The sequence below is a fragment of the Macaca thibetana genome, chromosome 15, assembly GCF_024542745.1.
Source record: "Macaca thibetana thibetana isolate TM-01 chromosome 15, ASM2454274v1, whole genome shotgun sequence".
NCBI classification, from domain to species: Eukaryota; Metazoa; Chordata; class Mammalia; order Primates; family Cercopithecidae; genus Macaca; species Macaca thibetana.
The window spans coordinates 80502607-80519274 of NC_065592.1; the positions used below are offsets into that span (position 1 = coordinate 80502607).

Below are 16668 nucleotides of genomic sequence, written 5' to 3' on the forward strand. Positions count from 1 at the left end.
CAAGTGACTCCTCTTTTTTTTAATTTTAGAGATAGGGTCTTACTCTGTCACTCAGGCTGGAATACAGTGGCATGATCATAGCTCACTGCAGCCTTGAACTCCTGGCCTCAAGCGATCCTCCCACCTCAGCCTCCCAATGTATCTAGGACTAAAAATTAACACATCTATTAATTTTTGGTAGAGAGGGGGTCTCGCTATATTGCCCAGGCTGGTCTCAAACTCCTGGCCTCAAGCGATCATCCCACTTTGGCCTCCCAAAGTGTTGGGATTACAGGTGTGAGTCACTGCAGTTGGCCTCCATTAAAAATTTTTTTAAATAACACATATCTCTCTTAGTGGCTGTGTTTTCCCACCTGTGAGAACAGCTGCCTGTTATTCACTGGAGAGGTCTAGAACGCTTGGTGATGAGCACCATAGAGAATTCCTGCCATCTCAAATGACATAGTCACTGCATCTAAAAGTAGCCTGATGATGCATCCTGTGGGGGCAGGTGGGTCCCTCAGACAATAGCGAAGGCTTCCTAAACAATGCAGAGGGGAACAGCCACTTCCAGTCAGTCCTCCTGCTGACCAGACAACGAGGAAGCTCCCACTTCCAGGTTGGTTTGCAAGGGCTAGAGCTTGCTTTTCTGTGCCCACTACTTGATACTCAGCTGGTTTATGGGCTGCTCATTTCTCTGTACAAAAGTCCCTGAAGCCCCTCTGGTAGAACTGGCCAGCGGGAGGAGACTATAGCATCAAGAGACCATCCATAGCTGTGCGAGCAGACTTGCTGGCTTGTATTCTGAGGCAGAAGAAGTTGGCAGAGGCTATGTGTTACAATCTTAGAAGTTTGTGGTAGGTAGGAACTTTGAGACCACAACGTCTATCAACTTCATTTATAGGGAAGAACTCAAGATCCCAGGGAAGTTCCCAGGGTTGAAACCCAGCCTTACATCCAGAATCCAGATGCCTTCTCACTGCAAACCAGAGCTGCTGGAGGGACCCACGAAGTGACTTTGAGAGACGGATGACCCGTCTAATAGCATATAAATAAAGGTTATGCTTCTGTAGTTTTGCTTAGTTATATATGTACAACTTTGAAGTTTTCATCTGCGGATTTGAAGAGGAAGAACTAATTCTTGAAAATAGCAGTCTGCAGAGAGGAAGAAAGGCATGGAGGCACTCCGGGGGTACACAAGACAATCTATTGCAGTGCAAGAAGAAAATACTAGAATTGATTCAGATGTATCAAGTTCATTCTTTAAAATTTCTCAGTTATATGTTTTATAATGTAGATAATATGTTAATATGAAAGTACAAAATTAATACATGTCTATAGAGGATTTTTTTTTTTAACTATCAGAGTATACAGTTGAAATGTTTGGATGCAACTGCTTTAAAGTAGATGTGGCAAATAATTGGCCTACAAGATGAAAGCAGACTGAAGTTGTGTTTTAATTATATGGTGTTTCTAAAGGGAATGAGAAAATCTTTAGGGAGTCGGCATATTATGCAGAAAAATCTGGGTTTTCAGCTTCTCTTGAAAAAATAGAAAAGACAGTTGACAAAAATGGGCCTGTTTATTTGGATGGCAAGAGTTTGTTGCCAGTAGTGAGTGCCCCGTTAACATGGTTTACTACAGTCCCCACCACTCCCTATTGTTCCCTGGCACTAAGACTGAGTTTCAGCTGCATTTATCATTATGTTTCAACAGTGGCATACTGGCAAATGTTTAACAAATAATCTCTGGGTGCTGAGGGTGGTGCAAATGTGTAGCATTGGCTGATTTCTACATTGTAAACACTTTCACCATGGCCAATTTAAAGTTACCAATGTGACTTCACTGAATACAGGGTTAGGAAGAGATGTGCACTGTCAGCTCTCATGAGTTAGTACAGTCAACTCCAGCACACCACTGATTTAAGTGTTATTTTTCTTAATGTAGGTCATTTCACTCAATTACCATACATGCCAACTTTAGTAGACATTTGTGTTTGCTTTCTCTATTGTAGAATAATGACTGCCAAAAGGTTGGTAGAAAAAAAATCCAGGAATAGACTCAAATGGTGCCCTTTCTACTACTCCACAGCTGCCCACTGTTAAAAGTATTTTGGGCCGGGAGCGGTGGCTCACGCCTGTAATCCCAGCACGTTGGGAGGCCGATGCGGGCAGATCACGAGGTCAGGAGATCGACACCATCCTGGCTAACACGGTGAAATCCTGTCTCTACCAAAAATACAAAAAATTAGCCAGGCGTGGTGGCGGGCGCCTGTAGTCCCAGCTACCCGGGAGGCTGAGGCAGGAGAATGGCGTGAACCTGGGAGGCGGAGCTTGCAGTGAGCCGAGATGGCGCCACTGCACTCCAGCCTGGGCGACAGGGCGAAACTCCGTGTCAAAAAATAAAATAAAATAAAATAAAATAAAATAAAAGTATTTTGGGAGCTCCTTTCTGATTTAAGCTCTGACAATAAAGACAACATCTGTATGTAAAAGGCAAGATACATCTCAAAGTAGTGGTAGTGTGTTTGTTGATACTTACTTCAAGGTCAGCAACTTGACCAATATTCTGTTGCCCAGGTGTTCCTTGGGACATTCTGGTACTGGACGTATTTCCACAGCATCCTCCTATTATTAATCACATCATAAGGAAATCATTAGTGAATTCCACGAGGAGTTCCAATTAGAGTTAACCCAGGGAAGGGAAGGCTACCCTCCACGGATCAAGTTAACTTAGGTTTGCTTTTTTTTCCTAACACTCTGCCTTTTATGAGAAAGTTTGTCTTCCAACCCCCAACCGCAAAGTCAGAATTTACAGCAAACAGTTTCTCCTTTTAGAAACCCAAGCATTTAAGACAAAGAGACTGAAGCAGGAAGGAAGGAAATGTGAACATGGATATGGCTTAGTAACATCCACCAGATGGCATTGCAAAATCTTATACCTATTGTTGATGTTTTTGTGTGTTTTTTGCCCACTCTTGTTACACATTTGGAATATTTCTCCTGTCAAGGGCTTTACTAGTAAGTATGTGAGTTTCAGATTTGAAATCTGAGTCAGAATGGTTCACTTAAGGCTGTAAACCATCCATCCTATAATACAGACTCACTTTCTCAGTTCACTGTTTTCTTAAACAGATGATAGAGACTTGGGGTTGAATTGACAAGTTCTAGACAGGCTTATGCAGTTAGAGCTTGCTAAAGTGCTAGGTATATGAAATTTAGTAATGACAAATTAAGAGCTCTCTACCTGTTTATTTTACCACACAGAAACTGAAGACTTAAAGAGAAATATCAAGTCCCTATTGTAACTTTAACATCTGCATCTGAACTAGCGTTCTATGTTAATTATATTCATGTATGCAAAAATAAGCAATGCAAATCCTTGAAAACAGTAATTCCCACTCTTGCAGTATGCTTTCCAAACACTGATGAGTGCTCTGCCGATTGCAAGGGTCCAAAGAAAAGGGTCACATCTCACTGTCTTTTCCTGGGAGCCTTCCACTGAATACCCCACGGCAAGCCTAACATTCTTGCAAATAGCAGTAAAGTCACCTTCCTGGTAAATGTGTACTCACTTTGGTGGAATGATCAATGTGGTAAGCTCATCGTTACTCCAACTTCTCCCTGTGGTCCCCATTCCTTGTGGTTACGGTTGGCCATGTTGCTGGGTGGAATGGCTGAGTTTATTTCAGAGGAGAAATTGTTTTGATGCCTACTCCAGGGCTATCTGGACTTTTTAGGATCATTGGAACAGGCATATCTAAAGGGAAGATCTCCCTAACTGGAAAACAACCTGAAGGTAGAGACACTCATGGAATTCTAGGACTGCCTTTGGTCTAGATTCTAATTTTTGAAATCCTTTTAAAAAAGATTTTCATTTGGAAAATTTTAAACATACACAAAAGTTGAGAGAGTAATGCAATGAACCACCATTCACCCATCACCTAGCTTCGACAAGTTCAATTCCTGGGCATTCTGGTTTCATCTATTTACCCACTTACTACCTTTCTAGCTCAATACTGGATTACTTAGAAGGAACTTCCCAGAGACCATATACATATATAAATATTTCAGTACATATCTTTAAAAGATAAAGACTTTTAAAAACATATAGCAATCCCATTATTATGCCTAAAAATTAAAAATAATTTCTTATTGCCACTAAATAATTTTTGTCAGTTTCAAATTTCCCTGTCTCAATTTGTTTTACTGTTATTTTGTTAAATCAAGATCCAAACAAGGTCCCCATATGACATCTGGATGATGTATTTCCTAAGTCTCTTCTAAGCTATATGAATTTCTTCAGGCTTTATAGCTAACTGAAATGGGAGCTAATTCCCAAGCAAGCAGAAAGTGGAAATGTGAAACATTAATGGCTACCTCTTGTTTTCATCATCCTAAAGATATGTATAAATGAAGGGAATGAACGAGATAGAGAGAGAAAGAGACAGTATGAGAGAGATTATATTCTTTCATTTACTGTCCCAACGGATCTGGAGGTCAACTCCACATTTGCCTCCCTGTGATTTCCTTAGTTGAGCCAATAAGTACTCCCCCAACATTTTTTCTGAATTGGTTTTAGTTGGGTTCTGTCACTTGTAACCAAGAGCCTCAGCAAACTTTTCTATGATTTGGAGTATTAGTGGAATCTTTCTTAGGGATTGACATAGAATGCCTTTTGTAGAATCACCACCTTTTGTAGAATCCAAATGAATTAGGGGAAGAACTTGCCTTATAGAAGCTTGGTGGTTAAGTCCAACTTTTGCTTCTCCTGTAGACTCCACCATAACTTGGATATACCAGTTTACCTCTCTTCTAACTTTCCTTACAGGGAAACCAAGTAATGATAATATTTAAAATCTGATTATGTCATCAAAAAAACCAGCATTTGTAATCATGTCAGAGTAGGTAGAACTTTCTTCCACAGAACTTTCTTTGGAGAAAGTGCAAATTATAAGTACAAATGCAATTTCTGTGACAACAGCTTCAAAATATTAAAGGGCTGGTATAGAGGCCCTCAAGCATTTTAGACATGCCAATTTACAAATAACTGGTACACTCATTACAAAGCACTTATCTTTACTCAATAAAATCAGGCCCCATTAGGCCTGCTACTATATTATAACTTTCAGTCCCAATGGAGTGTCTGCATTGTTTCAAAGATCATAAAACAAAGTTCCTCTAAAACCAGGCCAAGTTTCATTATCTTAATCAGTTCAGATGGAACATTCTCCCATCTAATACCACCAGGGAGACACTGACAAGCAAAAGTCTCACTGGACATATTCTCTGCATCCTCTAACTGTTCTCTCTCTTCTGGCATCCACTTTGGATCCCTCTATTACATGTTGGCATCTCCATCACAGAAATGAGAGGAAGAGGGAGGAAAGTAAAAGCCAAATCAGTCTGATATAACATATCTTGACAAATCTGGTAAAAAGTCTTAATGTTGTAGATGGAAACTAAAAAGTTACATGATATTTAAAAATATCATCTTTGGATTTCAGTTATGTGTGCTAACATACCAGATAGTCATATGTATGTAGATACATAAACAAGGGAACATGAACTTTGTAGTTAACAAGTTAGGGCCCCATTTTATAATTTAATTTATCTGTTGAATCTTGAAAAAGCTCTTCAGCCTAATGCTTGCTTTCTAATGTGAGGAATGGAGATGATGATATTGCTCACATTATTCATACTTTATTAATTTATTTTTTAATTGACAAATAGTAATTATCTACAGCTATGGGGTACAGTGTAATGGTTTCATCTATGTATACATTGTATAAAGATTAAATCAAGTAATGTTTTGATCTATGTATATATTGTAGAAAGATTAAATCAAGTAATGGTTTGATCTTTGTATACACTGTAGAAAGACTAAATCAAGCTAATTAATGTATCTATCACCTCACCAACTTACCTTTTGTGTGTGTGTGATGAGAACATTAAAAATCTTTTTTAAAAGCAGTTTTGAAATATACAACACATTATTATTAACTCTGGTCACTATGCAGTGCAACAGGTCACTAAAACGTATTCCTCCAGTCTGAGACTTTGCAGCCTTGGAGAAACACCTCTCCCTCACCCCACAGCCCCTGGTAACCACCTTTCTACTCTGTTTCTATGAGATCCACTTTTTTAGAGTCTATATATAAGTGGGATAATTTATTTTTATAATCTGCCTCATTCAGAAGAGCATTTGAAGCTGCTGACAAAAACTGCAAATAAAATAAAAATAGATGAGGAAACCAAGGTGCTTAGAAAATCAGGATAAGAAAAGAAAGCTGGAGTAAATTCAGGACACCAATCAGCAAGCTGCCACGTTTGGTGAAGGTGGACAGAAATTTGCTCGAAGTAAAGAATTGAAGAGAGTTAGTTACAAAATGAGCACAATCTCTAAGTGTTCATATTATCTCAGCAGAAGCGCGCTTCTTTCTCTGAAGACTTGAAGGCTAATTGTCCTTTAGATCATCAAAGAGGAAGGTGCTAGATGGTGAGTAGGTCAATGTCAACAATAGTATTTCCATGTGGACATGATATCCTACCTCACGACTGCTGTTTCCTTTATTGTCCTCCTTGCTGACCAGTGGTGAGCTCACTGAAGGGCAGGTTAGCAAACACAATCCAGAAGGGTGGGGGTATCAGGCTCTCTGATTGCCTTGCTTAATCCAAGGATCGAATTTCAAATATTTAGAGGCACGTAGATAGAATATCTTTTATGCAAAGTTTCCTCAAATCTTGTTTCTTGCAACTGAACTTTTAATAAAATTTGGACAGCAGAGATATAGCAGTAATCTGTTCTGCCAAGACCCAGAAGCGGAGATAACCTCACACGCAGCGGGGAAAACAGAGAGCCTTCTATACAGTACGAGGAGTTCAGACAGACACAAAGCTTCAATAATGGTCACCTCTCATTGCATCCAAAGTGCCCCAGGCAGTGACCACAGGCAAAGTCCACATTATCCTATTGTTGTCGGTCAGCTCCAATAAATGAAGAAGTACACAATCAAGATCCCAAAGTCATACACATTGGGAGCATGGACTGTGATTATCTTAGCTTGAAATGTTTTCAAAGCAGGTCTCTCTTGTTGCTCATAGAGATCATTAAAAAGAAAGTAGCAAAGCGTTAAAGAACATCAAAGTTTAAGTAACCAATGTCTCAATGGATTAGTGGCCACATACCCTCAAATAATAGGATGGTTTGACTTGCTGGGTGTGATTACTACATGTAGACTCTTGAAACGTTCAGGGATTAAATGAGATGCTCTTAGTGAACATATTTTGTAAAGTGCTATGAAAATTCCAGTTGTTATTATCATCAGAATCCCATCTGCATGATCATCAATATTGGCTCTACTACGACACACAGGCTTGCCTGAGTGAAAAGCAAGGCTCCAGAAATCATACAAGTGAGCCCTGATATCATGGGCTGTTGTACAGTAATAATGAACAACACAATTGTCCACATGACTCTCAGAGTCTTCACTGAGATTCTCCAGTGTGGAGACAGCGGCACCCACCTCGTCCACTGACGGGTAAAGGGCAAAGAGCTCGGCCTGCCGATTGGTCCTCCGGGCCTCCTCGTTCTGCTTCTCAAAGTCCTCGGCACTCACTTGCTCCAGGAGGTTTTCTAGCCGCTTGTCAGGCTGCAGGCTACGGAGGTCAAAGTCACAGGCAGTGACGGGGCCTTTCCCAGACACATCGCACAGCACGTTTAAGTGGCGGGGGCCTGCCTGTGAGAGAAAACAGTGGGTCTTTGTGAGAGAGACAGCGAGTCTAAAATGAGAACTGAAGAATCTTGGATGTCTCAAGACTGCTCCAATTTGGGACTATAGAATCTCAGCCAGGCCTCAAGTCTTCTGAAGAAACTGGGGATTTGAGAAGAATGACACCTTAGCTCCCTGGCTGGACTATTCTAAAATTAAATGTCTCCTTCTCACCTGAAGCAGGTAGTTACTCGTCATATGCAGACAAACCAGTCCTGAGGAAAGGACTAAAAACAGCTCTACATTCCTATTGGTTGTTGGCTTGTTCTTTCCTGGGGCTGGGGGGCCAAGCCTCTTAATGAACCATGCTCATGTCTCACACTAGAGCAAAACAGAACTGGAGGAAGGTGTAACAAAAAGGAGACTGGGCCAGGTGTAGTGGTTTATGCCTTTAATCCCAGTACTTTGGGTAGACAAGGTGGGAGGATTGCTTGAGGCCAGGAGTTCAAGACTAGCCTGGGCAACACAATGAGACTCAGTCCCTAAAAAAAAAAAAAGGCAAAACTTAGCCAGGCATGGTGGTGTGCACCCACAGTCTTAGCTCCTTGCGAGGTTTAGGTAGGAAGACTGCTTGAACCCCGCCCAGGAGTTCAAGGCTGCAGTGAGGTATGATTACCTTTTTTTTTTTTTTAAACCGAGTCTTGCTGCAACACCTAGGCTTGAGTGCTATGGTGCCATCTCAGCTCACTGCAACCTCCGCCTCCTGGGTTCAAGTGATTCTCCTGCATCAGCCTCCCTAGTAGCTGGGACGACAGGCATCTACCACCACATCCGGCTAATTTTTGTATTTTTAGTAGAGATGGGGTTTCACCATATTGGCCAGGCTGGTCTCAAATTCCTGACCTTAGGTGATCTGCCCCTGTCAACCTCCCGAAGTGCTGGGATTACAGGGGTGAGCCACTGCGCCTGGCCCCATTTAAGTCTTTAATCCATTTTGGCTGCTACAATATGATCACAAGTGACATCCTATCATGCTTTGCCATATTGTTTTGATAGAAGCAAGTCCCAGGTCCCACCCACAGTCGGGGATGAACATCACAAAGGTGTGAATGTCACAGGCCCAGACAACCATAGAATCTGTCAGGCACACTAATTTTCTGATCATAATTTAAAGTTCACATCTAGCTTCTGTAATAATGTACTATTTTTAAAATATTGGGCTCATGACTGTAATCCCAGCACTTTGGGAGGCCGAGGTGGGCGGATCACCTGAGGTCAGGAGTTCAAGACCAGCCTGGCCAACATGGTGAAACCCCATCTCTACTAAAAATACAAAACAATTAGCTGGGCGTGGTGGCTAGTGCCTGTAACCCCAGCTGCTTGGGAGGCTGAGGCAGGAGAATCACTTGAACCTGGGAGGCAGAGGTTGCAATGAGCTGAGATTGTGCCACTGCACTCCAGCCTCGGTAACAAGAGCGAGACTCCATCTCAAAAAATAAGTAAATAAATACATTAATGTATTAACTTTTTAAAACTGTAAAAATCAACAGAGAAAAAGATTATAAATGACCCTACAAGTTACTAATTTTCTTTGTGAAAAAATTTTTTAAAGTTTGGCCAGTTCTAATTATTGTGCTTCTAAAGTTAAAGTATATTTAATAAAGCTAACAGGAAAGATTGAATTTTTTTTCTTTTTTTAGATGGAGTTTTACTCTTTTTGGCTAGGCTAGAGTGCAATGGCACAATCTTAGCTCACTGCTGTCTCTACCTCCTGGGTTCAAGTGATTCTCCTGCCTCAGCCTCCTGAGTAGCTGGGATTACAGGCACGTGCCACCACGCCTGGCTAATTTTGTATTTTTAGTAGAGATGGGGTTTCACCATGTTGGCCAGGCTGGTCTTGAACTCCTGACCTCAAGTGATCCACCTGCCTTGGCCTCCCAAAGTGCTGAGATTACAGGCATAAACCACCACGACCGGCCACGATGACTTCTTCTGCAATCCAGCCTGGGTGACAAAGTGAGACCCTGTCTCATTAATTAATTAATTAATTCATTCACAAATAGATAGGAGACTCTACCCATTAAACAAGTTTCCCACTCCTCCCTCCCCCAGCCCCTGGCAACCACGTTTTGTTTATCCATTCATTATGGATGGACACTTGGGTTGCTTCTACCTTTTGGCTACTGTGAATAATGCTGCTGTGAACATAGGTGCATAGAGCTTAACTTTTGGAAACATGAAATTTATTTGGCTACTGTTCTTTGGCTGTTTTATGCAAATGAAGGCTTCGTTTCTTTCTGTCTTCTATTTGTTAGAGTGTTTGCTGGAGTTCTTCAAATGACCCCAGGCATTTAAAAAATTAGTTACAGAATAGTGTTAAAAGTTCATTTCACAATATGTACACTTTAACTTGAATTTTAAACTGTAATCACTTTATAAGAATAATGACAACCAACTGGGCGCAGTGGCTCACACCTGTAATACCAGCACTTTTGTAGACTGAGATGAGTGGATCACCAGGTCAGGAGATCGACCCCATCTCTACTAAAAATACAAAAAGAAATTAGCCGGGCGTGGCGGCAGGCGCCTGTAGTCCCAGCTATTCGGGAGGCTGAGGCAGGAAAATGGTGTGAACCCAGGAGGCGGAGCTTGCAGTGAGCCTAGATGGCACCACTGCACTCCAGTCTGGGTGACAGAGCGAGACTCTGTCTCAAAAAAAAAAAAAAAAAAAAAAAAAAAGAATAATGACAACAACAATAACAGTGGCCAGCATTTACTAGGCACTAAGTGTACTTGGCATTATTCTAATTCTTTATGGATATTAACTCATTTAATACTCAAATAACCTCATGAGTTAGTATTATCATCCTTGTTTCCCAGGAGAGGAAACTGAAGCCCAGTAAGTTTAATTATCCTGCCTGAAGTTAGAGAGTTAGCACATGGTAGAATCACTAGGAGAATGCAGTATTCTGGCCTCAGCATGGAGCTTTTCATTACTCTGTAGTTTGCCTTAGGGGCACCAAGAGTCTCTGCAGGAATTGTTCTAGGGATGGGCCCAAGGTGTCTCTGTCCCCCAGTTAGAACTTTTCCACTTTTTTCTATGTTAATCATTAGGTTTCTGGGTTTTCATTTGAACACCAATTTCTGTAACTATAAATAAATTTGAAAAAAATATATCACTGACTCAAATGGTAAAGTTCCTCCTACTCAAACTTTCTATGTGTCTATCCTTTATTCGAGTTTGTAAAATTGACAGCATGCCCTGGGCAGAAGAGTCCAGTAACCTGGTAACCGTGTTTGTTGATAGGAAATACCTGAGCAGCGGGTTCACTGCACTCCAAGGTTTCCGACTCAAACGTCTGTTTTGGAAGTGTCTTGTGAAAATCTTTTCGAGATCCAGTCTTTTTAAAGCCACAAATTTCTGGACTTCCTTGGTTCCTTTTATGGTTGATATTTAATTTGGAGAGAGAAAGAGGGAGAGAGAGAGGCAAACCATTAGATTAAAAATAAAAGTAATGGCTTAAGTGTAGACATGGTGCTGAGAGAGCTTTCAAAGAGGGAAGCGATTGTAATTCCTCACATTTAATTATGCACCAGGCCTAACACAAGGCTCTGTTGTAATGAGATACAAACTTACCCCCCGGCTGGCTCATTATTAAAGGGAGGCATGGCCTGGGAAAATGCCACTTCGGAGGTGTGGTCATTTCAGCTGTGGGGCATTTGGCTCCGAGCTGAAGCTAAACTATGACCCTAGTGTAAGTGGCTGGGTCTAGCAATGTGCAGAAGCCGCAAATAGAGATCGTTTGAAGATAAAAATAGAGAAAACCATTTCATCTTCACATCAATGTTCTTAATAATGAATAAAATAGGCGGGACATGGTTACGAAAAAATAAAAATAAATGATTTATCTTTGCAAACATCCTCAATCTCTGCTCTATGAACTCTGTTAAAATTGTGTTGAATAATATGCAGCTCTGGACAGAGTTTAAAATAGAATGTCTAGTCCTGTCACTGAAGAAATGAGACCATCATAAGAAAGGTAAAGCATATAAGTTGTCAAGTGATGACGAGAGAAACCAACATGTGTATTTCCCATTTTTATGACTCAAAGACATCTTTGGAAAACATGCTGCAAAGTCAAGTGCATAAACACGTGCCATTTTAATTTTTGTTGAGGATAAGGAATATCTTATCTTTTATTTTTTTCTGACTTTTATTTTAGGTTCAAGGGATACATGTGCAAATTCATTACATGGGTAAACTGCATGTCACTTAGGCTTGATGTATGAATGATGCTGACATCACCCACGTAGTGACCAGAGTACTCAACAGGCAGTTTTTCAACCCACACCTGCTTCCATCCTCCCTTCTCTAGTAGTCCCCGGTGTCTACCATGTTATCTTTATGCCCGTGTTTACCCAATGTTTAGCTCCTGCTTATAAATAAGAACATGTGGTATTTGGTTTTCTGTTCCTGTGTTAATTCATTTAGGATAATGGCCTCCAGCTGCATTCATGTTGCTACAAAAAAAAAAAAAAAAAAAAGGAACCCATGATTTTGTTCTTTGTTATGGCTGTGTAGTATTCCATGGTGTATATGTACCACATTTTCTTTATCTAGTCCACTGTTGATGGGCATCTAGGTTGATTCCATGTCTTTGCTATTGTGAATTGTGCTGTGATGAACATACAAGTGCATGTGTCTTTTTTGTAGAACAATTTATTTTTCTTTGGGTGTAGACCCAGGAGTGGGATTGCTGGGTTGAATGGTAGTTCTGTTTTAAGTTCTTTCAGAAATCTTCACAATGCATTCCATAGTGACTGAACTAATTTCCAACATATTAATTTTTGCCTTTTTTTTTTTTTTTTTTTTTTTTTTGAGAGAGGGTCTTGTTCTGCTATCCAGGATGGAGTGCAGTGGTGTGATTATAGCTTACTGCAGCCTTGCATTCCGAGGCTCAAGCAATCTTCCCACCTCAGCCTTCCAGTAGGTGGGAATATAGGTACACGCCACCATACCCAGCTAATTTTCTTTGTTGTTGTTGTTGTTTTTTGTTTCATTTATTTTGATGTTTTGTGAGACATGTCTTGCTACATTGCATAGGCTGGTCTCAACCTCCTGGCTTCAAATAATCCTCCTGCCTCAGCCTCCCAAAATGCTGGGATTACAAGCATAAGCTACCATGCCCAGTGTATTTTTTGACTTTTCAATAACAGTCATTCCAACTGGTGTGAGTTGGTATCACATTGTGGTATTGATTTGTGTTTATCTAATAATTAGTGATGCTGAGCATTTTTTCATGTATTTGTTGGCTACACGTATGACTTCTTTTGAGAAGTATCTGTTCATGTCTTTTGCCCATTTTCAAATGGGGTTGTTTGGTTTTCGCTTGTTGAATTATTTAAGTTCCTTATAGATTCTGGGTATCAGACATTCTTCAGATTTACAGTTTGTGAATATTTTCTCCTATTCAGTAGGTTGTCAGTTTACTCTGTTGATAGTTTCTTCTAGTGTGCAGAAGCTCTTTAGTTTACTTAAGTCCCACTTGTCAATTTTTGTTTTTGTTACAATTGCTTTTGGGGACTTATTCATAAATTTTTTACCAAGGCCAATGTCCAGAATACTATTTCCTAGTTTTTTTCTCTAGGGTTTTTGTAATTTTAGGTCTTACATTTAAGTCCTTAATCCATCTTGAGTTAATGTTTATATATGATTAAAGGGAGGGGTCCAGTTTTGGTCTTCTGTATATGACTAGCCAGTTACTCCAGCACCATTTATTGAATAGGGAGACCTTTCCTCATGGCTTGTTATTGTCAACTTTGTCAAAGATCAGATGGCTGTAGGTGTGCAGCTTTATTTCTGATTCTTTAACTTGTTCTATTGGTCTATGTGTCTATTTTTGTACCTGGACTATGCTGTGTTGGTCACCGTAGCCTTGTAGTGTAGTATGAAGTCACATAGTGTGATGCCACTGGCTTTGTTCTTTTTGCTTAAGATTGCTTTGGTTATTCAGGTTTTTTGGTTCCACATGAATTTTGGAATAGGTTTTTTTTTTTTTCAAATTCTGTGAAAAAATGATGTTGGTAGTTAGGAATAGCAGTGAATCTAAAAATCTCTTTGGGCACTATGGCCGTTTTAACAATATTGATTCTTCCTATCCATGAGCATATTTGTCCATTTGTTTGTGTCACCTCTGATCTCTTTCAGCGTGTTTCGTAATTCTCATTGTAGAGATCTTTCACCTCCTTGATTAGCTGTATTCCTAGGTATTTTATTCAAAAGAATAAATGGAATTACATTCTTGATTTGGCTCTCAACTTAGACATTATTGGTGTGTGGAAATGTTACTGACTTTTGTACATTGATTTTGTATCCTGAAATTTTACTGAAGTTGTTTGTCAGTTCTAGGGGCCTTTTAGCAGGGTCTGCAGTGTTTTCTGGGTACAGAATTATATTGCCTGCACTATGACAGAGCTAGTTTGACTTCCTCTCTTCCTAATGGGACGTCTTTTATTTCTTTTTCTTGCCTGATTTCTCTGGCTAGCACTTCCAGTACTATGTTGATATAAGTGGTGGGAGTAGGCATCCTTGTTTTGTTCCAGTTCTCAAGAGAAATGCTTCCAGCTTTTGCCCAGTCAGTATGATGTTGGCCGTGGATAGCTGAATAATAGATGGCTCTTACCATTTTGAGGTATGTTCCTTCAATGCCTAATTTGTTGAGGGTTTTTAACATGAAGAGATGTTGAATTTTGTTAAAAGCCTTTTCTGTGTCTATTGAGATTATCCTGTGGTTTTTGTTTTTAATTCTGTTTATGTGATGAGTTTCATTTATTGATCTGTGTATGGTGAATCAACCTCGCATCCCAGGAATAAAGCCTACTTGAATGTGATGAATTAACTTTTCAATGTGCTGCTGGATTTGGTTTGCTAGTATCTTGTTGAGGATTTTTGTGTCAATGTTTATCAGGGATATTGGCCTAAAGTTTTCTTTTCTGCTGTGTCTCTGCCAGGTTTTGGTATCAGAATGATGCTGGCTTTGTAGAATGGGTTAGGGAGGGGTCCTTCCTCCTTGAATTTTTGAAATGATTTCAGTAGGATTGGTACTAGTTCTTCTTTATATGTCTGGTATAATTTGGCTGTGAATCCATTTGATCAAGGGCTTTTTGGGGTGGGTTTTGTATTACTGATTCCATTTCAAAACTCATTATTGGTCTGTTTCCAGGTATCTATCCATTTCTTCTAGGTTTTCTAGTTTGTGTGCATAGCGGTATTTGTAACAGTCTCTGAGGATTTTTTATATTTCAGAGGCATCAGTTGTAGTGTCATTTTTGTCATTTCTGATTGTGCTTATTTGGATCGATCTTCTCTCTTGTTTTCTTTATTAATCTAGTTAGTGGTCTATCAACCTTGTCTTTTTTTTTTTTTTTTTTTAATAACAAACTTTTGGTTTCATTGATCTTTTGTATGGATTTTCACGTCTCAATTTTTTTTCAGCTCTGATTTTGGTTATTTCTTTTCTTCTGCTGGCTTTAGGGTTGGTTTGCTCTTGTTTTTCTAGTTCCTCCAGGTCACACACCATTTTGTTTGATTTCCTGAACTAACAGAAAAACTACCAAGCTGGTAAAGGGACATGAGGTGATAATGGAAGGTATTAGGCATATCACATGCCAGATAGATAAAATAAGAAATGTAAGACAGCTACTAGCAATTATAGAAATACAAAGTTTGTAACTCTGGCACAGAGAGCAGGTATTTGACCAATTTCAGTTGACTGAATTAATTAAAGAATAAGATGTCCCAGTGACGTCTGTAGGAAGAACAGGACACTCTCCCTGGATTTTATTGTGTTCTAAAGACAAACAATTTGTTTTGAGCCAAAAAAAAAAAAAAAAAAAAAAAAGGCAAGAATTAGGCCTAAAAAGAGATAAGACTAGCTTGGTGACTAATTCAACTCAAGGCCTACCATAACGGGCCATCTTTAGTGTCCCCTGGCCACTTGAATTTCTCTGACCCAAACCTATGTTGCTAGAGCTGGGTGGAAAGCAGGCTAAATTGGGGAAATGAAAAATAAATAAATAATGAACAAGGTGTACTCTGAATAAGAAAACAAGACTAAACATTCAAAAAGGATTTCAAGAAAAATATACAGGCTGGGTGCAGTGGCTCACACCTGTAATCCCAGCACTCTGGGAGGCCAAGGTGGGAAGACCGCTTGAGCCCAGGAGTTTGAGACCAGCCTGGGTGACATGGTGAAGCCACATATCTATAAAAAACACAAAAAGTTAGCTGAGTATGGTGCCACCTGCCTGTAGTCTCAGCTACATGGGAGGGTGAGATGGGAGGATTGCTGGACTGTCCATTAACAGGGTTATTTGAGAGAAATTCTCACATGCATTTCATAAACTTGCTAGCTTCTTAAAAGTTACTCTCACAAATATAAATCAGGCAACAACATATCTGTGTGTGCTGACTGGGCAAGCTTTCCTACTGCATAAAGTGACTGTTTTGGACTCTCCCTAATGGCTCAAAGAAAAAAAAATCTGTGTGATCTAACATCCCGGCTGGGGGTCAGGGGACAAAAACCAACTCAAAGCAGTGACAAATAAATGCAGATATTAAGTTGTCCCCTAAAATTATGCTATCCCACATAACAATATATCAAACCAGTGATGTTTCTTGAAAAATCCAATTTTAGGGGGAAAAATTACCAAAGAATTTATCTAACATTAATTCATTCTAACATTGAAACAAACAATTAAAATTCAAGTTTCCCACATTGGTATTTGCCCTTTGTCTTTTTTTTAAAGGACCTGTATATTTTAAAGGGTATTGATGTCAAAGGTTTAGTATGACATGACACGAAGGTTTACAAAGAGAATTTTTGGGCCACAGAAATAAAAATCAGGAAGCAGCTACCTAAAGACCTTTTGTGTGTGAGGCTTAGCAACCAGAACTATATCAGCTTTAGTGTTACTTT

The 16668-nt window shown here is 39.8% G+C and overlaps 2 protein-coding genes across 10 annotated transcripts in view; one reads left to right on the plus strand and one right to left on the minus strand.

Annotated features, from left to right (window-relative positions):
• LOC126937902 (putative COBW domain-containing protein 7) overlaps nt 1-16668 on the plus strand; it is a 952477-nt gene that overhangs the window by 766331 nt on the left and 169478 nt on the right. The window lies entirely within an intron of this gene.
• Nucleotides 1-16668, minus strand: part of DOCK8 (dedicator of cytokinesis 8) — a 240779-nt gene that overhangs the window by 144919 nt on the left and 79192 nt on the right. For all 9 annotated transcript variants that reach the window (XM_050761724.1, XM_050761731.1, XM_050761732.1 and 6 more), the window contains 3 exons: nt 11005-11128; nt 7505-7717; nt 2521-2606 (listed from right to left, as the gene is read on the minus strand). In XM_050761724.1, coding sequence (XP_050617681.1) covers nt 2521-2606; nt 7505-7717; nt 11005-11128 — 423 coding nt within the window. The remainder of the gene's footprint in view (nt 1-2520; nt 2607-7504; nt 7718-11004; nt 11129-16668) is intronic.